Below are 25866 nucleotides of genomic sequence, written 5' to 3' on the forward strand. Positions count from 1 at the left end.
GAACTCACTTTGTAGACCAGGCTGGCCTGGAACTCAGAAATCCGCCTGCCTCTGCCTCCCGAGTGCTGGGATTAAAGGCGTGCGCCACCACGCCCGGCATTGATTAGCATACCTTGAAGCATTGAGTAACAGAGATCACATTCCCAAGGGCCTAAAGGCCTAGAATTTTGCTTTTATATTTTTTCACCACCATGGTCTGCATCAGCTCCTGCTTCCTGATCTGCTTGAGTTCTAGTCCTGACTTCCTTTGATGATGAACAGCAATGTAAAAGTGTAAGATGAATAAATCCTTTCCTACCCAACTTGCTTCTTGGTCATGATGTTCGTGCAGGAATAGAAACCTTGACTAAGACAAGATCCATTATACTTTACTGCTGTTTATAATGGATAGCCAAGTGGACTTGTCCAAGCTTCTGTTTACTTATATATGCGCCTGTGTGTCGGTGTGGCTGTGCTTGGGATGATCGTTACAATTAAATATGTGGTGTCCTGTGAGGAAAAAGTAAATTTCATATGACATTACAAAGAAAAAAAGATAAAAGAGAGTACATGCAGCAAACACTGTGTTTTCTTTATATTATAATGTCTACCTGCAACACTGTCTGTGTACAGACTGGCTAGGCTTTTTTTTTTAATTGAAAATTTATTCTTCTCTCCTACTATGTATCAACCCCCACTCCTCCAATTTCCCCACAACTTTACCTCTCTTCCTGACTCACTCCCCTTCAATTTTACTTCAAAAAGATCAGGCCTCAAAGAGCCAACAATCAAACACAAACACGGCAAAACAAGACATTAAAACAGGGTAAACCCCCTCATATTGAGGCTGGGTAAGGCAAAACAATGGCAGAAAAAGAATCTCAAGAGGAGATGCAAGAGGCAGAGAAACACCAGCTCCAATTGTTAGGAATCCCATAAAAACATCAAGATAACAGCATAGACTATAGCATGTACTCAGTGGACCTGGTGGGCATCCACATAGGCCCTATTGCTGTCTTTCATTAAAAAGATAAGGAAGAGAAGGAATATGGTTGGTGAATGTTCAGTCAGGTGTAGGGGGAGGGGTTGCCTCTGAAAGCCCAAGCTGAGGTGTCCCTTCCCTGAGAGCCACAGGATGGTATGGTATAGAACAGAGTTTGTTCAGGGCATGGGGAGTGGAGTTGAGAGGGTAGTAGAGACAAAGAAAGGCAGAGAGACAATAGAGGAATAGAGGTCGCCATGAACACGTGGATAGAAGGGAGAGTGGAATGGGAGATAGGAAGAGCAAGACAAGAGGTCAGAGGTTAAACAAGAAGGCAAGAGAGAGCAGAGGGGACAAGCAGCCCCTTTTGTAGTGAGTCAGGCACACCTGGCTGTTGCCAGATAACTGTGTGGTGGAGCTTAGCAAAACACTAACATCTACGCTTGTTGCATCCTTCTCTGAGTCATATGAGCCCTGCTTAACTGACTCAGTGGGTTGTGCCCTACATCCTGGACTCCTCAGTTCTTTCTCCACTCTCTCTTGGGGGGTTCCTGAGTGTTTTGAAAAGCTTCCTTCTTTGTAGAACGTTTTGATCCTCATTAAAACATCTGTCCACATCTCACAAATCACAGGTTACAAGAACTTCTAGATCTCCTACTCCACCATTAAAAGCAATGCTGTGACGTTTATTGTTATTGTAGATTTTAAAGTAGCTACCACTGATCAGGAACACTATTTATAAACAAATGTCTACTGTCAACAGATTTTGCAGATCAATTTGGCTTAAGTATTTGCAGTATAAACGGAAACAACTATTACAAGTTACAAATAATGTGGTATTTCAGACTGACTATGAGTTCTAAGAGGAGAGTCCTCTCTTTCTGTATCCATGTGGAAAATTACAGTCTTGCTCACAGCATCTCCTGCTATTTATCACGTGCTTTCCCATGGAGAAATATCATTTTTAAGTCTTGTCTATTACTGTTTACTTCGAAAGTGTATAATGTATAGCAGAATATTTATTGTCAAGATGAATTATACTGTGGGTTTAATTTTTCAGGTTTACAGCTATCACTTGTGACATACAAAATGAAGAGATTTAAAATCCATTTCAAGCCTGTAACTATAATTTCATAAAATTTTATTCCCAACAATATATAACGTGTGATAAAAAGTGTGAAGCTCTAAGAGTACTCAGCCATTTCCTGGATGCTCGTCTTTGCAAGTTTTAGGCTTTTTTATACTGATAAATGTTGGGGAAATGGTTTAATTTGGTTGTTTCCAAACATACAAAATGTAGTATAATAAAATTAGCATCAATAAATAAATCCATGGATTATGCAGACCAGATTACCTCTGGAATTTGTTCCTAGTCTCTCAACCCGCGATCATTTGACGAATCTTGATATATCCCCCCAAATAGATTATTCCTCATTGTTGGTAAACTGTAAATAATTGTGAAAGATTCAAAGAACAGACATACTATTAATAATATGTTGAATTATATAAAGCCATCAAAAATGTTAGTATGACTAATAGAAGACAAATAATCTCATCTATTTAATTTATATTTTTCTCTCCACACATACTAAAATCGGTTTGTATAGCTTTTATCTACTAAGATTCCCATGTTTCCTTCTCTTTTTGGTATTGTTAGTAAGGTTTGAAACTGATGTGGTCCTTTTTCTTCCAAGCCTTCATAGCTTCAAAGCCTTTGAAACTTTTTATTGGTACTGAATTTTTATATAAATGCTGCAATAGAGTTACAGGTGAAATTATTTTTAATATAATGTAATAAAATATTTGAACTGAATTTATCAGACTACTAGACATTTTTCCCTTTCGGTTTTCCCCTTTCATAGTGGCACAATACTTGCATTTAACCAGGGTCATGTTACTTTTTGAATTAAACTAGTCCAAATCCTAATAGTTTACTTCACTTACATGTAATGGAAGGAAGCCTGAGTAGAGAGTTGTATAACCCAGTTTCTATTCTGGCTTCTGTAATTAAATAATAGTATGATATTGAGAAAATCACTTAGAAGTTCTGATTCTTAATTTCCTCATTTGAGAAATCCAGTAATTGAATCAATGCTCTCTAAGGTACAATTCAGTTCTAATGTCCTGATTTTCATGTCACTACAGACATGATATGTGAGGTCATGCTTTACTTTTAAATTTTCTTTCTTCTGTCTCTTCAATAAAGTATTAATTATGCACGTATATACATATATGTTTGCCTGCATGAATCATTTGTATCATGTATGTGTTTGAGCTCATGAAGGCCAGAATAGGGTACTGGATCCCAGGAAGTGAAGTTACATGTAACTGTGAGATTCTTCATGGGTGATAGGAAATAGATCAATGTGCTCTACAGAAGAAGAAACTGCTCCTAACTGCCGAGCAACTCTCCAGTCACATATATTTCCTTTTCACCGATTCAAATTACTGTTGATCTTGTTTCCCAACACCCTCTAACAAGTTAAAATGTATATGATTGCTGTCTCTAGTCAGTATATTTGAGATAGAGCTGTTGTGACTATTCAGATGTTTGACAAGTTAAACCATAATTCATACAGGTCACTTCAAGAGTCATGGAAGAAATAATTTTGTTACAAGAAAGAAAGTTGAAGCTTCACACAGGTAGATATATTTGTGCAAATTTGTATGAGAAATGATAGGTGCCTGAGCTCAACTCTGAAATATGTTTTTCAAATACCTTATTATCTACATCCTCCAGGATGTGCCAATAAATTTCAAGCTTCATTAGAAGCTGGTACATACACAGAACTAAGCAAGAATACGCCACCATTTGGAAACTGCTTCAGAAAATAAAATGGGTAGGAGCATAGATGGGCCATTAAACTAAAAATACCCAACACATTATCAGGCAATAAAGGGAAGCAGTTTTAAAGTGATGACCATATCATTATCTGTGCTTTTTTTTTATGTGAACAACATAGAAATTTATTATGCAGCAAAATGAAGTTCAGAAAAAAAATGTTTTCCTTAACTAAGAATAGGGTACAATTAGCTTGATCCACAGATAGAGTGGTATAAGTGTCAGAACTAGAGATCCAGCAGAATGACTAACCGTCTCCACTGTATAATTTATGTGTGCTTTTGACAGAGTAAGTAAGTAAGGAAAGAGCGATGGAGATAGCTCCAGAAAGACTTCAGCACCATCTTATCTTCATTAAACTAGATTCACCACAATGAAGAGGTTGCTGAAGTTACATCTTTAGAAATGCCAATTTGTTTACATATAGAATGGCTAACTTGGAGGATTTTGGTATGGAACACAATAAAAATAATTAATTAATGCATTTAATGAAAGCTTAACAGTCATCACTTGAATGGCAGAAGCATCCTCAGCTGCTACAGTACATCCTATCAGAATGAGATACCAAATGTCCCCTTTATTTTCAAGACAGTTTATGAGCAGGAATTGTTCAATATTGAACTTTGTGAATACTAGATTGATAGATAGCATTGGAGTTCTCTCTTTAAAGTTATGATTATAATATATTTTAATTGAACTAAGGAATTAATTTTAAAATGTCCTCATTTACTGACTGTATTGTAAAACCAGATTCTCCATCCATGTTGACATGTGAGAACTGATAAATGGTTTTATCCCTAATATTATGAACCTGGATACAATCAGTATTCAATAATTTCTAGTTGTACAAAAAATAACCATGGCCAATTATGTGTTTGGGGCATTTTTTGAAGATTCCTGTACATTTTCTTTTAGAAGAATGAACAAATAAGTTCACCTTAGAAAGTGTAACTGTGAGCAAAGTTTGTATCTAGGAAAAACACAGTACAATCAGAGCATTCTCTTCTCTTTGTTAATCTCATCTCCTGTTCCCATGTTTCACTGACAATGTGGCCTACATTAAAAGCTTTCAAGAGTTTAAGGTAAGGCAGGTTCAAATTAATAGTAAAGTAATACTTCTTTAGGTTGGGAATTAGAAACTGTTGTTTTTAAGGCTTTCCCATACTGTAGACAAAGGAATAAAATTAACTGACTGTTTTCAGAGATATTTAGAGAATGTCTATTTAGACTGAAATGGAAAAGGAAGAAAACCAGGAAGCTTAACAAAGAAAATTAATTCTGTAACATAATGAAAAACTATGTTCATAAGAAAAAATTAAACATTGTTCCCTTCATCTAAATAGAGAATTGATGTTTAATAAGAAGTAATATTATATAAAATGTATGTAATTACCCATTGATGCTGGTAAGTTATCACTGACTTATAAATTCTCACATATTTATATTTATTTCATTTTATATGTATGTGTATTTTGACTGCATGCATATATATGTGGGGCATTGGGCTATGCACAGACAGTCTGGTCTCCAGTTGAGCTGAGGTCTGAACCCCAGGACCCGGTGGTCATAATTTACCTACATGGGATGGAAGGCGTTCTCTCATACTCCCAGAACTCTGGCTCCTGTCTAAGTTACAGTCTCCCCTGCACAACCCCCACAAGAGAAGCATGGTTAGAAGTCACATAGGCAATGTCCAAAGCTTCTGACCTTCAGGCAAACTCCTCCCCAGTTACCTAGCAACAGTAAAGACCATAAAAAGGGCTGTTTGGCCCCTCCTTGCTCTCTTTCACTTCTCTCTTTGCTCTCTTTCTTTTACTCTCCTCTCCTCTCACTCTCTCCCTCTCACTTTTCCTTTCTCTCTAGCCTTTCCTCTCTCTCTCTCTCTCTCTCTCTCTCTCTCTCTCTCTCTCTCTCTTTCTCTCTCTTTTCTACCTTCTCTCTTTCCCCCTGCCTTTCTATAATAAAGCTCTAAAATGATAGACAGGCTCTACTCATTAAGGCTGCACTCACTCTTGCCTGTGTGGGAACCTCTCTTCCCTCAGCCCTCTCTCCCATAACCCAGGGCTAGAGGGTGTACCGTGGGGCCCCTTTTGGTTTTAGAGGCTGCCCCTTGTCTCCTCCCTCCAGTCAAGTGGGTCAGAGGGTTGGATGCCCACCTGTGGCTGAGTGGAAATGCTCTGGCACGCTCCCTTGTCTGCCTGTCCAGAGCATCTGTGGAATTCTGGTGGGACATGGGCTATCCTCCCCCCCTTCTTTCCACTAGGCCACTTTTTAGTTCATACACACATACATTGTGTGTGTGTGTGTGTGTGTGTGTGTGTGTGTGTGTGTGTGTATTTAGGAATTGAACATGTAGGTTTAGGTCCTCTAAAGGCACAGTCAGTGCTCCCAACTGATGAGCCATTTCTACAGTCCCAATTCAGCAGCTTAAAATGTCACCCATAATTAAATAAGTTGTATCTAGTTAGGCATGCCTGGGTTCTCTAAGTAACATTTTCTAAAACAAGCATGCCTCCAGCTGAGGATTTTGAGGGTCTCAGTAAAATATATGATCCCCAAGTACATTTAGAAGTTGAATCTTTGGCGATCTTTAATGGAGGTCTCTTTAACTCACAGAATCTATCCTCAACTCCTCAAAGTCCAACAACTCTGCTTCCACAACTCACAACTCCTATGTTCATCTTTCCAGCTGCAGTTTGTTTCTCTTGTGTCCTTATTTTATATCTGAGGGGGTGAAGTGATTTTCCAAGCATTTTTGAGGTCCACATAATTATCTCCTTTACAGATAAGTTTTGTTTAAGCATAACAGACTGTACATCAACAATTAGATTGATATCTTAGGGAATATTTTTGAATCCTTCCTTCTCCCCAATATGTTGTGGTTCACTCATACAAAGCCTGGATTTGGATTTGGATTCAGTTCTGTAATGAGTATGATTTAGTTTTACAACCCAAATTTACACGTGAATTATGATCAGTTCCTGGTAAATTTCAAAAATTTTGTGTTTAACTTGCTTTAATCAAAAAGGACAGAGAAAAAGAATTGTGGAAGAGTGGTAGGAAACATGATTTTAAAGTCTTGGAAGTCATATAATATTGAGTTTAATAATATGAATGGTCAGATTGTAGGAAGTATTATAGAAACCATAAACATATAAACACAAATTTATGTATTCTCTCAACCACCTGTTAACATTAACACTAAAGAAATTATTTTTCAAAGGCAATAAAATGATAAAAGATGCCTTCTCAGTCAATAACAAATTAAGAACATGTTTTCTTAGCCTTGTGTTTGAAGTTAATGATCATCTCATATGCTTGGAAACAGTAGCTGAAAATACTATTTTTCATTCATGTGCTCCACATTTGTTAAAGGTAACAAAGTCCACTACAGAATCAGTGAAAGGTTTATTTTTGGCCTGTTTCTCTATTTTTTCCATATTAAAGTAAAAGTAGAACTATGAGCCTTTGAAGGTTTCTTGGGAGTCTTATTAAGCCTCATGGGAAATAAGGAAACACTAAGAATGATTCCTTCTTTAATATGTTTATAATGAAAGTGTTAGAAAAATCCCTTCAGCTAACCTGTATTTAGAGACAATACTCAACTTACTATGGTTCTTATACAATGTAGTTGCGTAAACTACTGCTCATTAATACAGGTCAATTTTACCCCAACATTACCCAGTTTCTGATAATTTGGACAAAAATGAATGTGTAATATACAAATTATCATGCAAATCGGGTTGCCTATTAGATAATATTTATGATACCATTATAGGAAGTAAGCATAAATGAGTTGAATTCTTAAGATCTATTTTTTCAGAAGACTATTCTGAACAATAAGAGCAAGCTACTGAAGTTCTTATGTTTACTTATCTTCACTCATATTATACTTTCAAATTCAGTTTTAAGTAGTCACTATCGAGTGCAGAAGAAAATAAAAGACATCAGTGAAGTAGATTTCTGCTTTAACACAAGAAAGCAATCCCCACAGTATAGGAAGCACAGAAAGTGGGTCACCTTCAAACCACCCTTGAAAGTAAGCAGAAGCTATAATTTTACATTTTGTTCTTCAGAACATTGTTTAATATTATGTATCTGTACTTGCTCTTTTATTCATTTTGCAGAAAATGTGCTTAAGCAAGCATTAAAAACACAAGTGCAATCAGAAACATTTCATTCTATTCCCCTTTTCCATGTATGCTCAACAAACAAAGGCCTTCTCATAGTGCGCCTCCTTCTGCAATTGAGTTAATTGTGAGAAAGCAGACCTGTCAATCAGTATATTTCTAATTGACTTAGTTGTTTCATAATGTGTTTCACTGACATTTGTCTTTCAGAACAGATACTTAAAGCAATGCATAAATGTAGAAAAAAAATCTTCTAATTAAAACATTGTTATTGATGACATAAAAATATTCTTAGACATGTAAATATAATATTTTTACAGATGACTACTATTTCTAATTTTTAAGCAGGAGTCATGATACATTATTTTGTGCAGATAATTTCTACCTTGACACATATTGTCACATTGTATAGTAAGTAGGATGCATACAGAACTTGCTTTTAATTAGAAATTTCCCTAAAATTTTAGTGGTGGTTTTTTGAGAGATTCTTTTGAATGAGTAGCTTTTGTGTTAATATGCCTGTAATTCACAGCAGGATCTTTGTCTACTTGTAAACAAGTAATTCATATTCTCTAGTCTATGTTTAACAGCACAATTACAATAGACAGCCCAAAGTGTTTTTGAATGAAACTATTTATACTATTCATTCTCAATAATACAAATCAAAAATACAGTGTAAATAAACTGATGTCAAACATACAAATCATGGGTAATTTACATGTATTGCCAATTTTCAGACCAAAGATTCAGCTCTGCTGAGGTTTAGTTTTTCTTTTTTTTTTTTCTTTCTAAGTTATTTTTCAATTCTCAAACCAAACAACATTAAAATGTTTTTAAAACACAAGGCATTAGATCTCTGAATTAAATAGGACTTGATTTGAGTTAAGCATTCATCAGAAACACACAGGGGATTAGGTGTTCTGACTTGAGTCTCTGCTCTGCTTCCTTCTGCCTGTGTGTACTGAGCCAAGTTAGCAGGCTCAGGCTCTGATTTTCACATCAACAAAGCAAGGATGATAGCAGCACAGTGGCACTAATAGGATTACTGTGAGTATTAAAGTGCTTTCAAATATATAAAGTCAATATAAAATTACCACGCTAAAGGTAAGAGCTTGGTAGGGATTTCTATAATTATTTGAAACCCATTAGAATTCTTTTAAACCATTGCTATACATTAGCATAAACAGATATAAATATCATGAAATTTGGCATATGTAGGAGTCAAAAAGAAAAGAAACAACTTATGAAGTCAAATTAATGGTAGTTTTCTCACACACTAAAGTATATAAATAATTGCACTCTTATAAGAACTATTAATTTACAGTAACAACAAATAAATGAGGGATTAAGGGTTTTGATCATCAAATATTTATAGTACATTAGCATGGACTTTAGATCATTTAGTGGTTTGCCCTTACTACACACTAAAACAAACTAACAAACAAAAGGGCAAAACAAAACTTTGATTTGATAACTATTAGTAAATGTTTTAATTCCTTTTAAATATATAAAGTATTAAAACATTACCAAGCATGTTATTAAAGAGCTATCATATTTAATCTGCTGAAAATATAAGTTGTAAGATGTGGTCACAACATGATGGAGCTCTGAGCATTGAAAAGAAAACCCAAACTTAAATGTCAGAGCAACGTAAGGAAGAACCTCAATTAGAGAGATGGTTCAGTGATAAAGAGCACACTGAATACTCTTGCAGGACCCAGGATTTTAATCTACAGTAGATACAAGGCAGCTTAGAACATCCTATAATTTCTATAACTTATAGATATTCTTAAAGGTTATGTAACTATAACCAATAATTAGGTCTAGGGAATCTAATTCCCTCTTGTGTCTATCCTCTTCAGGTGACAGGCATTCACATGGTACATACATGTTGCTTGTGTGTGTATGTGTGTGTGTGAGTACACTCAGGAGGACTTGATATTCATACATAAACATTTAATTGTCAAACAAATTGAACTAAGAGCATCACTCAATGGTTTCATTTCCAGTAAAATGTTTTTGTGTTTGTTTTTGTTTTATAAGACATGCTCTTGAGTAGCATAAACTTGCTTCATACATACAATATTAAAGTGGCTAGCCTTTGACCCTTGATCTTCATTTTCTTCTTTTAATCACTGAAATACAAGAGAGACACCACCTTTTGATGGTTGGTATTCTTGTAGCACTAATAAGTAGGGATAACTGTATGGGATATACAATATCAGGGAGCAAGATGAACTTTGCTTTGTTCATGTCTCCCCCTTAAAATCATATCATATCATCATAGTAACAAAGAACTAATTTGAAAGTTACAAATATAAACTCAGGGAGATGCAAAAGATGAAGATGATAGAAAAGGGCATTGTCTTTTCTAGTCTGAGACCTTGATTCTGGAAAGAGAATTTATACATTCAGGAAGGTAATAAATCTCTCTACTGATTAGGAAATAGGTCTGTAAACTCAAATAAATGTGAACATAACAAAAGGAAACACTGGAAATTGAAAGATGACTCACTATTAAGAGCACTGGCTGATTTTTGTGGGGACCCAAGTTAAATACCGAACATGCAAATGGTGACTAAACAAGATTTGTTTTCTTCCTCCACAATCCTCCCTCATTCCTCTGTCCCCTTTCTCCCTCCTTCCCTTAATCTGGTTTTGTGTTCTTTTTATCCTCTTCCTGCTTTTTTTTTTTTTTTATCATTTCTCTCAATGACATATATAAGCATCCTTCTTCTTTCTCTAAGTCTTCACTTTCCATCTTCAGCTATATTGAACCATTTGAAGTCTGAGTAACATCCCACCATTGTTCTTATCCTAAGTGTTTGGTGATTCCTGACCTACTGCATGCATATCTACATAGCTATGAACATATTCTCATAACCTAATAACCTGTCTTGGGGCTTTATGGGAATGGGGAGGCTTTTTCTTATACAGAAATATTCACCTCACCCTGTATGTTTCTTTTGCTTCTCCAGAAACAAACATAGCAAACTAATTTCAAATCTATTCTTCAGTAAAATGCATTTGCATCTAACTCCCTTCAGATGATTATTGATGCTGTTTGTTGCAAAGAATTTTGTGCAGGCAATTTTTTAACCTCCTGTTAATTAGCATGTCAACTGCGGGGAGTAGTGGTTCCAGCACACTGTGAAGTATTGCTAGGCCTCCTTGAAGAACAAGCTGAGAAATGACTCCAGATTACACAGAGCTCACACACAGCCCACCCTTTCTTTATGGTGTACACACATTTCAGGTACAGTTTCCTTCCAAGTAAGCTTAAGAAGGAAAGAAATCACATTAATTAAATTAGTCCCTCAAAAGGACTTTGGTTGAAACTTACTCTGTAGAGTGTTTGTTCCTTATTAATGAAACACTGAGTTTACTCCCTAGCAAAGCAAAAATGGATACAAAAGCAAGAAAATGAAGGGAGGAGGGGAGGAGGGAAGGAAGGAAGGAAGGAAGGAAGGAAGGAAAGAAGGACAACTTCATTATACCATTTAAAAGGTTAAAGGACGTGACTCACAGCAAGTAAATATTTATCCCCACTTTCCAGAGTCAGTAAATAATCAACACAATAAATCTATGTTTCCTTACCTTGGCTGAACTTGGAAAGATGCTTGTTGCATAAGCCTGATGACTAAATTCAATAGCAGGAACACATGTGAATATGCAAGTGAAGAACCTACCCCACAAGATTCTCCTGTGGCTTTCACAAACACATGTATCAAACACACACACACACACACACACACACACACACACGAACACATACACATGAACACACACACATGAACACACACATATGCATAAACACATATAAGCACACATATACACACTTATGGACACACACAAGACACACAGACACACACAGGCACACTCACACACATGATAAATAAAATCAAAAGTGAAAAACAAGATCCTGTCACCTTGAGTCAAACCTTCAAGAATAAAGGAAGCAGACCAACAGTTTCAGTTCTAGACTTTGAAGGTCTGATTGTGATTTCTTTGTCTCCTTCACATGGGGATTTGGACCTTGGCATCTTCTTGCTTCAATCTTTAAAAAAAGTATCTTTTAAATATTTTGCTAAGAATTGGTGAACAGGTAGAGAATACAATGAACCTACTTCCTTAAAGGATTGGGCATTTGATCTAAAATAAAAATCAGTTAAGTTATTTTAATATTTTTAAATTTTCTTGAAATCACTTTTCATTTTTTTTATTTACTAATAAATTATAAGGTTTTCAGTAATACCAACCACATACAAAGATTTTATTTTGGATTATTACTCATATTGATGCATAATAGAATTCACATTCTTTATTTGTAGTTTTTAATAAGTGGTGACATCTCTACCAAATGTACAAGCAAAGAATTTCATTTTCCTGCATGCCATTGAAGAGTTAGGTTGCATAAAAGTTTTTGTTATGTTATTTGTGTTGATATCATGTGAATAGCTTAATAAGTAAATCTTATGTAACAGTCATGCATTTATATAAAGACTAAGTGTCTAGACGGGCGTGGTGGCGCACACACTAATCCCAGCACTAGGGAGGCAGAGGCAGGCAGATTTTTGAGTTCGAGGCCAGCCTTGTCTACAAAGTGAGTTCCAGAACAACCAGGGCTACACAGAGAAACCCTGTCTCAAAAAACCAAAAAGAAAAAAAAAAAAAGACTAAGTATCAGGAAGCACTTGTCCCCAAGTTTGAGGATCCGTGTATTTGAACCCCAGTCCCTACTTGGTGGAAGAAGTGACTTCCAAATGCATAGCACAGTGTGGACAACCCCCACATAAACACAAATAAATGCAATTTTAAACATTTTAAAGGATTAGTCTGGAAACTACAAACATGATTAAATAGTAGTTAGTAGTAATGTATTTAAAATTACACCTGTGTGGAATAATGAGTTATTATTTTGAGTCGAAATTATGTACTTTACATTTAGAATTAACCATCCTTGTTTTATCTAATGCACTGAAGTATTATTACCTCCATTGATTTAAATAATACAAACATTCATTCAACCACAGCAGAAATTCTATTACTATTTAATGAAAAATATTTTGTATTTTATGAATGGTTAATCATGGAGAATGAAGATGTGCAAAGATATTTTATAACATTATACATGTAGAAGGAAAATTATTTTAATCTGCTTCTCAATTTTCCCATCAAAACCTTTGCAACAATCCATTGACCTAATTTTAGCAAAACTGTATATCAATGTATTATGACATCATAAACAGACAAAAATATACTCCCAATTAATTAAAGTTGTAGAATGTGACAACCTAATAAAACAGGCTGTTGTGACATGCATTCAGTATTCAAGGGGAAAACACTGAAGAAAACACTGGGAAGCAAGATATTTGTGTGTGTGTTTGTGTGTGCGTGTGTGTGTATGTGTGTGTTTCGGTTTTGTCTTTTCAATATCCAAGATACACAATACAGGTTTGAATATCAGCCTTTGTTGCTCCAGAGCAATATAAATTGTCTTGGTCTTCTTTGTTCTTTATTAGCATATCCTGGGGGAGTGTGAACCTTTTGAAACAAATCTCTATTTTCTTAAATAGAAGGTGAAATATTTCCAGATGATAAATAGCTCTTAGTGTGTTACCCAGACAGGGGAGCTTTCAACTCACACTGGGCTGTTGAAAGGAATTCTAAACATTACAAAGGAATATTCTGCTAGTTCAGGTCACTAAAAGCAAGCTAGCAAGAGATGAGTCCTCTCAGGAGACCAGCGTGTCATGGAATGGCAAATGTTCTTGGGCATTCAAGACCTTCATATACAAATATTTGCATTACAGTTTTATTTGGGTATGATTATTGAACGTCACTGAGGCTCGTCTTCAATTTTGTGTCAACTCTATGTTAACACATTCATTTTTGAGGCACCATGATTTGGAGCAAATAGGATTAAGGACAGATTTAATATTTTAAAAACTTATCAAGAAAAAAAGAAAAAAGAAAAAAAGAGTCCTTGTATCCAATTAAACATTTTCAACCTGAGACACCTTGATCATTTGTGTAATGCTTATTTTAAATTGGTTAATCTGTATGGCTCAGCCATGTGAATGAAGCCACTAAACTGCTGCTTTAGATCTTAAACAGTAGACTAACAAACACTGTAAAGAACATTTTCCTTGTATTATAAATATACATTTTACCTCAAAACAACTTGAGTGCACAATACAGTGGAAACTTTTGCCTTAACTCTAATTCATGTGTACAGAGAAGACTGTCAGATGCGTCTTTGCTTTATGCCCTCCACTGAGCTATGCCTCAAACCCCAGGGATTTATGATGTGATGTAATAAAGACCTACAGTACATCAATTAAAGCAAGGTTTATACAGTCTGTCTTTTTAAATCAATAGTTATTTTAATCAGAAGAAGCAATATGTTATATAACACATAAGAGACACATCAATAGGTTTTTGAGAGAGGATCTATTTCCTTGGAAGTATAATGACAAATAAGTAGATTTAAGTATGTCTCTTTTTTCACTTAAACCAAGAGAAAAATTCTAATGAGATGTTTGAACTTGTTCTGGTTCAATGGAAGAAAAATAAAGAAGCAAAGGATACGCAGAAAAATGAGTATACTGTGCATAGATTGTTGTTATATGGAGTTAGGCAATTTAATTCATTTTCTTGAAATAGTATACAGTTCTGTTTACAAAGGGGGAAATACTTCAATTTCAAGATCTGTATTTAAATTAGATAGGGAATGATCATGATATTATATTTATTTCAAATTATTTATTCATAGTAAGCAAATAAAATGAAATGCTAATAATTTTAATAAAATAATCAAATTATAAGGTTTTGGTTTTAGCCTCTTAATCTGTTTGTCAGTTGCTGTGATTTTTATTTAAATCAATTTTGACAAAAAAAAATGTTATTCTGCCTTAAAACTTTGCCTCCACTCTTGTAACCATATGATAGCAGCCCTATTTATAATAGTCAGAAGCTGGAAAGAACCCAGATGTCCCTCAACAGAGGAATGGATACAGAAATTATGGTACATTTACACAATGGAGTACTACTCAGCTATTAAAAAGAATGAATTTATGAAATTCCTAGCCAAATGGATGGACCTGGAGGGCATCATCTTGAGTGAAGTAACACAATCACAAAAGAACTCACACAATATGTATTCACTGATAAGTGGATATTAGCCCAAAACTTAGGATACCCAAGATTTAAGATACAATTTGCTAAACGCATGAAACTCAAGAAGAATGAAGACCAAAGTGTGGACACTGTGCCCCTTCTTAGAATTGGGAACAAAACACCCAGGGAAGGAGTTACAGAGACAAAGTTCGTAGCTGTGATGAAAGGATGGACCATTTAGAGACTGCCGTATCCAGGGATCCATCCCATAATCAGCTTCTAAACGCTGACACCATTGCATACACTAGCAAGATTTTGCTGAAAGGACCCAAAGATAGCTGTCTCTTGTGAGACTATGCAGGGGCCTAGCAAACACAGGAGTGGATGTTCACAGTCAGCTATTGGATGTATCACAGGGCTCCCAATGGAGAAGCTAGAGAAAGTACCCAAGGAGCTAAAGGGATCTGCAACCCTATTGTTGGAACAACATGATGTACTAACCAGAACCCCGGAGCTCTTGTCTCTAGCTGCATATGTATCGAAAGATGACCTATTTGGCCATCACTGGAAAGAGAGGCCCATTGGACTTGCAAACTTTATATGCCCCAATATAGGGGAATGCCAGGGCCAAAAGAATGGGAATGGGTATGTAGGGAAGTGGGGGGCGCTATGGGGGACTTTTGGGATAGCATTGGAAATGTAATTGAGGAAAATATGTAATAAAAATATTAAAAATAAAAAAAAGAAATTTATAGTAAGAGAATAAAAGTACAAACTCATAAATAATTCTGCTTAGACAGGTGTATTGGCAGAAGAGAGGACAGCCTGTTCTTTGAAATTTTGAATAGTTAAATAAATGGAACACTCTGGGAAAGTTCAGAATATGAATAAATTACTTTGCATTGAGCTTGTTCAAGCAAGTTGGGAGAAACTGGGAAAAAAAGCAAAATCTAAAATTTAGGAATAAGATATTTTGGGTAAAATGCGAAGACAGTCTGAATATACAGTTTCTCTTACATACTTAAAAAGTAATATAATATAGGTATAAATATCCTATCAGCAATGAAGAAAGCACTGGATTAAAATGAATGGTAAATAATCTATAAAAGAATGGGAATGCATCTAACTCCATCGTATTTGTCATCTCCAGTCACATATCTTGAATAAAAAGACATAATTAGTTGTGTTTTCATTCAACATAAAATAAGAGTTAACAAAGTTAGCAAAGCTAGTCAGTAAATTCAACTCAGAAATTCAAAACTCCAAGTTAAATCACTGATATTTAAATAAACAGAACATTTCGTTATCATGATTTGGAGAAAGCCAAATTTATCAGCAGTAATGATGCACGTTCCATAGTAGAAAAAAAATCATGGAAGGAATAAAAAATTGGGGAGAGCCTGTGCACTAACAAAGAAAAGCAATAAAATATGTTTTCTATAAAATAAAGGGATGAATTTTGAGATATTTAAAACTTATGAAAGAGTAAGTAAAGCCTGTGGTGTATTTTTTGGTAATTCTGAAAAAATATAATAAATAATTGATATTCCAAGAGACAGCACGACTAAGATAACTCTTTTAATTTACATTTATATTATTATTATTTAATCATTTTTTTACAGTCCAGTCATTATTCCCTTCCAGGTCTGCCCTCTGACAGTTCCTCAGCCATTCCTCCTCCTCCCCTATCTCCAAGAGGATGTACCCACCCTCCACCCCCACCTCACCCTCCACCCCACCCTACCAGACCTCCCCTCTCCAGGGTTAGGTGCTTCTTCTCTCACTGGGGCCAGACCAGGCAGTCCTCTGCTGTATATGTGTCAGGGGCCTAAGACCAGCACATGTATGCTGCCTGGTTGGTGGCTCAGTGTCTGAGAGATCTCAGGGGTCCAGGTTAGTTGACACTGCTAGTCTTCATATGGGGTGGCCCTCCTCCACAGCTTCTTTCAGTCTTTTTTTAATTTAACCACAGGTGCCCCTGCTTCTGTCCATTAGTTGGAAGTATCTCCATCTGACTCCTTCAGCTGATTGTTGGGTCTCTAGGAGGTCAGTCATGATACATCTGTCAGTAAGCACACCATAGCATCAGTAATATTGTCAGGTCTTGGAGCCTCCCCTTGAGCTGGATCTTAGTTTAGGCCTGTCCCTGGACCTCTTTTCCATCTTGCTTTTCTCAATTTTTGTCCCTTCAGTTCTTTCAGACAGGAACAATTCTGGGTCAGAGATTTTGACTGTGAGATGGCAACTTCATTCCTCCACTTAATATCCTGTCTTTCTACTGTATATGGATGCTAGAAGTTCTCTCTCCCCACTGAAGGGCATTTTATTTAAGGTCCCTCTCTTTGAGTCCTGAGAGTCTTTCACCTCCCAGGTCTCTGGTACATCCTAGAGGATCTCCCACCTCCTCCCTCCCAAGGTTTTCCTGTTTCCATTCTTTCTGGTGGCCCTCACCCCAATACATGAAGAACACATTCAGTTAGGGGCTCTCTTTCTGTTTCAGAGGTTTAGCCCATGGCAGAAAACAAGGCAGTATCTAGGAAGCCACGGTTATGGAAAAGTCTGTGAGATCCATACCGTGATCAGTGGGCAGAGTAACAGCCATCTAAGTCCATACCAGGGACACATTTCCTCCAATAAGGCCATTAATCCTTGTAATCATTTTAAATAGTGCAACTCCCTTGTGAATAAACATTCAGATATATGAACCTATGTGATTTCTCTGGGTATCATGCGAAAGCACCCCTGACACTTACCTGGTCACAGTAGCCTTTCTTAACTGTAGTTGGAGAGTCCACTACTCCTTTCTCATGTCCTTGACACTAAGGCCAGAACCAAGTGGCCAAAACTGCTAAGTTCTACTGCCTGATGGGGACAGAGTCTAGACTCTCCTTTCAGTCACATTTGCATCAGCTATTTTGATGGTTTTCTTCACTGTTTAAGCTCCTCATTCATTCCTCTGGACAGGCTACAATTACAACTGGTTAGGATCTTGCGCCAAGGTCACCTTTATTCCATTTTACATCAGGTTTTCCTGTAAATATTTTCTCTCCTTAAGCACAGGACTTTGCTTGAATAACAATTTTTTTTTTGGTGACCCTCTTTTCATCAAACTATAAATTTTTTATTCAACTTTGCCTAGCTTGTTCCTTTTCCTTATAGATTTGCATTGATGTGAACAATAATAACCACACAGAACACAATATGTAATCAGGCTGTCATGAGGTCTCTCCTGTCAAGACCAATAATCCAAACTCTTTCATTTAGCCTCAAGCGTATTTTCAGAGCAGGGGCAAAAAGCAGCCACATTCTTTGTCAAAATATCAAAAGAGTGGTGTCTAAGCCACTTACTAACATTCTTCTTCTCTGAAGCCTCTTGAGTTGGGTCATCATAAATTATGTCATTCTCTGTACTACTGTCTGTCCCAATTCTCATTGAACAGCTCATTAAACCCTATCTGAAGCTGAACCATGCAATCACTTTTGTACAAGGTCCCCAAATCTTCACGTGGTCAAGCTATTCACAGTAATAACCCAGTACCTGGTATCAAGTTCTGTCTTAGTCACTGTTCTATTGCTGTAAAGAGATACCATGTGAAAGGTATCGTACTGAAAATTAAGAAATTGTTGAAATGTATTTGGAACCTAGAAATTATTTACAGATCAAGAACAATTTTACAGAATACATAAATTATATTTTTAAACATTTTATGATTTAAAAACATATAAAAGGAAAAAGGCATATTAGACAGTTGGTGTAAAAGTTCTTTGTAAATGTTTGCTTCAATCTTCTGCTGTTCCTTTCTCAAGACAACTATCCTCTTTGTCACCTAAGAGCTATCCTCATTTCTCTCCATCTCTCTTGGACAAGCATGCCTGCTTCAAGGGCTTAGGGCATACAATGCAAGCACGTTTTGGTATGGGGAAAATGTGAAAAGATGTTAGACACTTACTGGGCAAGCCTGAAAGCCTATGTCTGGAAAAGAAACAAATAACAAACAAACTATCAAACCCACTTAAACAGCAAGAGAGATAAATCTGTGCCTGTAATTGCAACACTCAAAGGAGATGACAGACAGAAACAGGAAAACTCCTGCATGGCTGGCATATAAAGTCTGTCTTACTATGCACAAGCAAATCACAAAGAGGCTCTGAAATCTGAGGTTCTTTTTCTCAGCTCTACATAAGAACCATGTCATGAATGAGCTTACACAAACTCATACACACACACAAATACACACGCACACACACACACACACATATACATACACACACACACACATACACTCACACACACCATAAAAAATAAGTATTTTATACTAAATGGCTAAATTTAATTTGATACCATGTCTGTAATATGTTTATCTAGCACATTCATGTGTAAATAGAAATTTTTGTACGTGAAACAATAGTGGTACAAGTTTTCTTTCATTTTCATAGGAAAAACTACCTTTCTAAAATCAGATAGTTCTACTCCAACTGCCTCCCTGTCGGCATGTCTATTAAATGTGTCCTGGTAAATGGCAAATGAAAATAAAAGTCACTGCTGTGTATATTTATATAAACGCTTTTTCCATTTGATGTGCACTTTTCAACTCACAGAAAATACAAACGAGCTGCCTTTTAATGCAGCAGTTGCAAACCACATTCAGAGATAGGCTGGTAAACATTTAACTTTAGATTAGCTTTCTCCAACTTTTAAGCACTGAAATTCAAGATTTGCTTCCACGCTGAACCTAGGCCTCAGCATCTTTTTTTAAGCCTCTCTTGGCATCTCATTTTCACGCACCATCTGAGATGACTTGGAACACATCAGAAAATAACACCACCGCTTCCACAAAACAACTATCTGGACAGTGCCTATTTCTGCATCCATCATTTATGGGACTCTTTCTGGGGAGATTTTATTTTAAGTGTCAATACTAAAGGGTGATCTTATTAGAGTTGGCGGTTTCAGTCTGCAAAGGGTGTTGCACCTACTCAGAGAAACCTTATTTTTAAAGCTTGGCATAAGACACAAATATAGCACTTAGTTTTTATTATTTGTGATTTTTATGTAATTAATAATTTCTGCATGTGGTATTTTAGACAACTCCATGAAGTGATGTAGTATTATATTTTTAACAATTTACACCATCCAAAGAGGAGAAAAGGCACCCTCAGTTCTTATGGAAATGAGACATAAAATTAGCCACATGCCATAAACTGAGCTTCAATTGCATCACCAGAGAACGGGAGAAATCAGTTTTATCTATGGAGATCCATTGCTGGAAACACTGAAGGATCAACATTTTCTAAGTCTCATAAAATGCCACATTTTCCATCTTTTCAGTTACTATTTATTTTAAAGAAATAAACAGAAGAAAACACACAAATGCACACTCATTTATGATATGCAATACATATCATTTATGAGAAATTGGTCAATGCGTTTAATTCTACCAATTTCAGTATATGAATACAATGCAGAATTGTAAAGCGTGTATGTATGTACAAAATGTATATGCATGTATGTATATGTGTGTGTTTATGTGTGTGTGTGTGTGTTTTGTATGTAAAATTTGAGACTGGGTTTCTCCGTGTGACCTTGTCTGTTATGAAACTTGCTCTGTAGACCAAACTGGTATGGAATTCACAGGTATCCTTCTGCCTCTGCCTTCCATGTCATGAGATTAAAGACATGAGCCACTACCACTTGGCACTAAAAAACACAATTTTGAGGACCGCAAATGATATGGAGAAAAGATTATGGGTTTAGTGATTGGAAAATGTCTACCCAGTGTTTTCTTTGCTTTTTTTTAAACCAAGTATAGCTACACAGAGAAATAACTATATGATTACATTTGCAAAGCAATATAATTTGCTTTGCCATTTTTACTTTCCATGTTTCTGTATCTATATAATCAATATATAAAGAATTAGACTGGAATAATGATTCACTTCTCAAATCTCAGCACTTGGGCAGTTGGCTCTGATGGGTCTCTGTCACTCTAAGGCTAGCCTGGTCTACAAAGCAAGTTCTAGACCAGCAATGACAACACAATGAAATCCTATCTTTTAAAAATAGAAAGTATGTTTTTAAAAGTTGTCATTGAGTAAAAACACAGGGCTTATCTTATGTGTAATTTTCTGTTAAAACTTTGTTACGTTATTTACTTAGTGAGATTTTACAATATTCAAGAAGCTATTATATTAATTTTCATATATATTGATTAACTAGATACTGGGTAATTTGATGGGGTTAAACCCTATACCTATTTTGGTCACCAGGATACCACTGTCCATCAGCAGATAATCTGAGAAGCCTATGCAGTGACTTTGATATCTTTCTACATTTTGCTGTGCTGAGGCTGGACAGATACTCAGGGTTTCACATCACTTGGTGGTTTTCAGAGAACCTGGGTTCAGTTTCTGGAATCCATTTAAGGACTCATAACTCTCAGTCACTAAGAGGAGAGTGATGTCCTCTTCTCACATCCCTGGAAATCAGAAGCATATGTGGTACACATTCTTTATGTACACAAAACATTCATTAGACCCAAAGTAACAGTAAACAACTTTAAAAGACACCATCATGTAGTTCACCACTAAAATGATTTGTGCATTTAGCAATGTATTTCTAACTAACTGCTTTAGCATTTTTTAAAAAATGTTTGCTTCTGATTATTTAGTCTTTGTGAGACTAGATATTTTAAGTTAGAAGGTTAAAGATGGACATTAGAGGAGAGAATATCAGCCTCTGGATTTAATTTGGATTTTGATGGGGCTGACAGCACATCAGCTTACATATTTTTAAGTCAGTTTGAAAAGCAAACAGTTTTGACTTTAATCAAATGATATGGAATTTTCTTTTTGTAACTTTACTTGAATCAAACTGTGAAAACCCAATTAAGATTTTCACTCAGTTCTCAAAATATCTGCACATATCATTTAAGCCATTGCAAACTGGTTACTGCTCATAAAACCATCCCTATTGCATTGAGCCTTTGCCTGTCTTATACCTTAACATAAATTTGAAAGTGAAAGTAATACCCACTGTACTGAATATCTTTAATAGTGTGCCTGACAATTGTGATTTGAAATTCATAAGTTCAAAGAACATTTTTCTACAGCTTGATTTTATGCTTCAAATTCCCCATGCTTTATAGCAGTTAAAAAAAAAAAAGATGGAAAAAATAAAAACCTTCATCCCATCTTGGCAATTCCTCTTATGCTGAAATGCAGTGCGTAAAAACTTTTAAAGGATAATCCAAATTGTAGACTTTCTCATTTTCCTATTTCTTTAAATATTTTCCTCAACCATTCAAAAATTCACATTACATTATATGCTACAGCAAATACACTTCAGGGAAAATTTAGATGTAAATGCAAATTCAAAACAAGAATGATTTCATCTTAATAACATTTTGAATGGTGTCATACTGAAAATAAACCAAAATGTTTAATTTGATGTTTAAACATGGAACCAGAGATGACATTTTTAACTCCATTTTGCAGTGATAACTTTTAATGCCAGTTCATTCAAGGCTAAGTATAAAGAATGTATAACTGAAAATGATGTCAATTCTATCTTCTGTGTTGAACCATTAATAAAACCAAAATCATTGTAACAAAATATTTTCTCATAGAACAACACCTGTATATATATTTTATGGCAAACACAAAAATGATTACAGTTACTATTAAAGTTTAAAGTTCTTCTCTTTAAATGGTGTATTGATTGAAATAGATTCTTATGTAAACTTGGAGAATAAACAAACATCTATTCTCAAAGAAAAAGTATAAAATATTTTAAATAATGATTGAAACAAAATAACATAATTTATAAGAACATATGTTAAAGGGATAGACAAGATGGCTGAGGAGTTAAGGGTGCATTCTGAATTTTCCCGCCATCCACATTTAAAATCTCAATAACCAAGAAGGTGTAGACATTACATAAAAGACTATTAAGTAGTAATTTAATTTATCTGATAAATAAATTGTCTTTCTGTTTCTCAGCTACATTCTGACTTGGATAAAGGAGAGGGCACTGTTAAATACACGCTCTCTGGAGATGGTGCTGGCACTGTATTTACAATTGATGAAACTACAGGAGACATTCATGCAATAAGAAGCCTGGATAGAGAAGAAAAACCTTTCTACACTCTTCGAGCTCAGGCAGTGGACATAGAAACCAGGAAGCCACTGGAGCCTGAATCAGAGTTCATCATTAAAGTCCAGGATATTAATGACAATGAGCCAAAATTTTTGGATGGACCTTATGTTGCTAGTGTTCCAGAAATGTCTCCTGTGGGTGAGTAGACAAATCAAATTTCTATCAGATGCTATTAACCAACAGACTACATTTTCTTGGTACATTTTGGTGTAGATATCTTATTTATAAGATATCAATAGTGTTCACTTATAAAATGTTAATATGCCCAAGAAACTGTTTACTCTTTCTAGAATACAGACATTAGAATATGTGCCTTTTTAATATTTCCTAATTTATTGATTTACTTGAAATAACCATATATTATTCAACGATGGAGATAACTATATACCAAATACCGCTGAAAACTACGTAGTAATTCTTAGCTCAAACTAAAGTATTAAGTAATGCATTACAGTAGGATCAGCAATGGGCCAAAAAAGAGGTATTTTCATTTTTCTGTGGTTTCTTTTTCATCCATTCACTAATTAATTTACTCTATATCCCAACCACAGACTCCTCTCTGTCCTCTCCTCCCTATCCAATTCTCTCACTTCCTCTCTCCTCATTCTACCTTCCTTTCTCTTCAGAAAAGTAGAGGCTTCACATGAATAACAACCAACCACAGTTGGTTGTTATAGTAGGACTACCTGCATATTCTCCTATTGAAATAAGACAGGACAACAGAGTTAAGGAAAAAGGATCCAGATACGGGCTGGAGAATCAATGACAGTCCCTTTTCATACTGTATGGGGACATACATGTTTTCCAAGCTGCACATCTGTTACATATGTGTAGGGGGCAGAGGTTCATGCATGCTCTCTAGTTAGTGTTTCAGACTCCACGAGCCTGTATGTATCCGCATTGGTTGATTCGGTAGGTTTTCTTTTGTTGTCCTTGACACCTCTGGCTCCCTCAAACCTTCCTCCCCTTCTTCCACAAGACTCCCAAGCTCTGCTTAATTTTTGTCTGTGGTGCTTTGCATCCATTTCTATCACTTGCTGGGTGAGGCCTCTTGCATGACTGTTATGTACAGTCTGTAAGTACAGGATAATATCATTAACAGTGGCAGGGGTGGTCTCCCTCTTATGTCATGGGTTTCAAGTAGGGCCAGTCACTGGTTTGCCTTTCTCTCAGTTTCTGCTCCAACTTTATCCCTGAAGATTTTGTAATCAGGAAGATCTCCCAACTACAATGAAAACTACTCCCCACGGATAATTTATTTATTCATTCTTCAGTTGACAGACATCTGCTTGTTTCTTGATTGTAGTTATTATAAATAAAGCTGCTATGAACATAGTTGATCAGGTGTTCTTATGATATGATAGAACATCTTTCTGATTTTTTCTTAAACAATGTGAGAAGTGTAAGTAAGAATCTCCGAGTCTTCATTTGCATTTACCTGATAACTAAGAATGTTAAACATTTCTTTAAATGATTTCCAGCTATTAAAGATTTATCTGTCTAGAATTCTATATTTACATTCATACTCTATTTTAAATTGGATTATTTGATTTGTTGATGTCTAATTTCTTGAGTTCTTCATGTGTTTTGGATGTTATTCTTCTGTCCACTATAGGGTTGGTGACAAACTTTTCGCATTATATATGCAGTATTTTGTCCGATTGATTATGTCCTATACCTTAAAGAAGTTTTACAGTTTCATGAGTTAAGTGTTAATTATTGATCTTTATGTCTGGGTTGTAGGAGTTCTGTTCACTTGTCTCCGGTGCCAATGCATTCAAGGCTATTCTCCACTTTTTCTTCTACCAGATTTAGTGTATCTAAACTACAAATAACTCAACATAAAACTGGAAGGTCTTTGATCCACCTCAGACTTGAGTTTTGTGCAGGGTAATGGAGATAGATCTTTTTCATTCTTCTACATGAAGACAGCCATTTAGGCCAGCACCATTTATTGAAGATACACTTTTTTTTTCCTGTTTTATATTTTTGGCTTCTTTGTAAAAATCAAGTGTCCATAGGAGTGTGGTTTTATTATAGCATCTTCAATTCAATTCCATTGATCAACCTGTCTGGATTTTTCCCAATACCATGTGGTTTTTATTACAGTTGCTCTGCAGTACAGCATGAAATCAGGGATGGTTATGCCTCCAGCAGTTCTTGTATTGTCCAGGAACAGTTTTGCTGTCCTGGATTTTCTGTTTTTAAATACGAAGTTGAGAATTGACCTTTTAAAGTCTTTAAAGGATTGTGCTGGAAGGTTTTTCAGAAAGGTGTTGAAACTGCAGATTGTTTTTGGTAAGATAGCCGTTTTTACTATGTTGATACTATTAATGCATGAGCATAAAAGCTCTTTCCTTCTTCTGATATCATCTTGAGTTTCTTGAAAGACTTGAAGTACCTGTTGTACAGGTCATTCACTTGCTTGCTTAGTTTTGCATCAAGATATTTTACATTATTTGGAGCAAGTATGAATGGTGGTGTTTCCCTAATATCTTTCTCAGTGCATATATCATTTGTATAAAGGAATAGTACTGATTTTCTTTTCTTTCTTTCTTTTTTTTCCATTTTCTTTTTCTTCCTTTCTTTCTTTCTTCCTTTCTTCCTTCCTTTCTCTCTCTCTCTCTCTCTCTCTCTCTCTCTCTCTCTCTCTCTCTCT

The 25866-nt window shown here is 35.7% G+C and overlaps 1 protein-coding gene across 3 annotated transcripts in view; it reads left to right on the top strand.

The window, feature by feature from the left end:
- Cdh12 (cadherin 12) overlaps window positions 1–25866 on the top strand; it is a 1068420-nt gene that overhangs the window by 816287 nt on the left and 226267 nt on the right. For all 3 annotated transcript variants that reach the window (XM_029469980.1, XM_029469979.1, XM_021183292.2), the window contains one exon: window positions 23051–23345. In XM_029469980.1, coding sequence (XP_029325840.1) covers window positions 23051–23345 — 295 coding nt within the window. The remainder of the gene's footprint in view (window positions 1–23050; window positions 23346–25866) is intronic.

Source organism: Mus caroli, chromosome 15 (assembly GCF_900094665.2).
Source record: "Mus caroli chromosome 15, CAROLI_EIJ_v1.1, whole genome shotgun sequence".
Classification (NCBI taxonomy): Eukaryota; Metazoa; Chordata; class Mammalia; order Rodentia; family Muridae; genus Mus; species Mus caroli.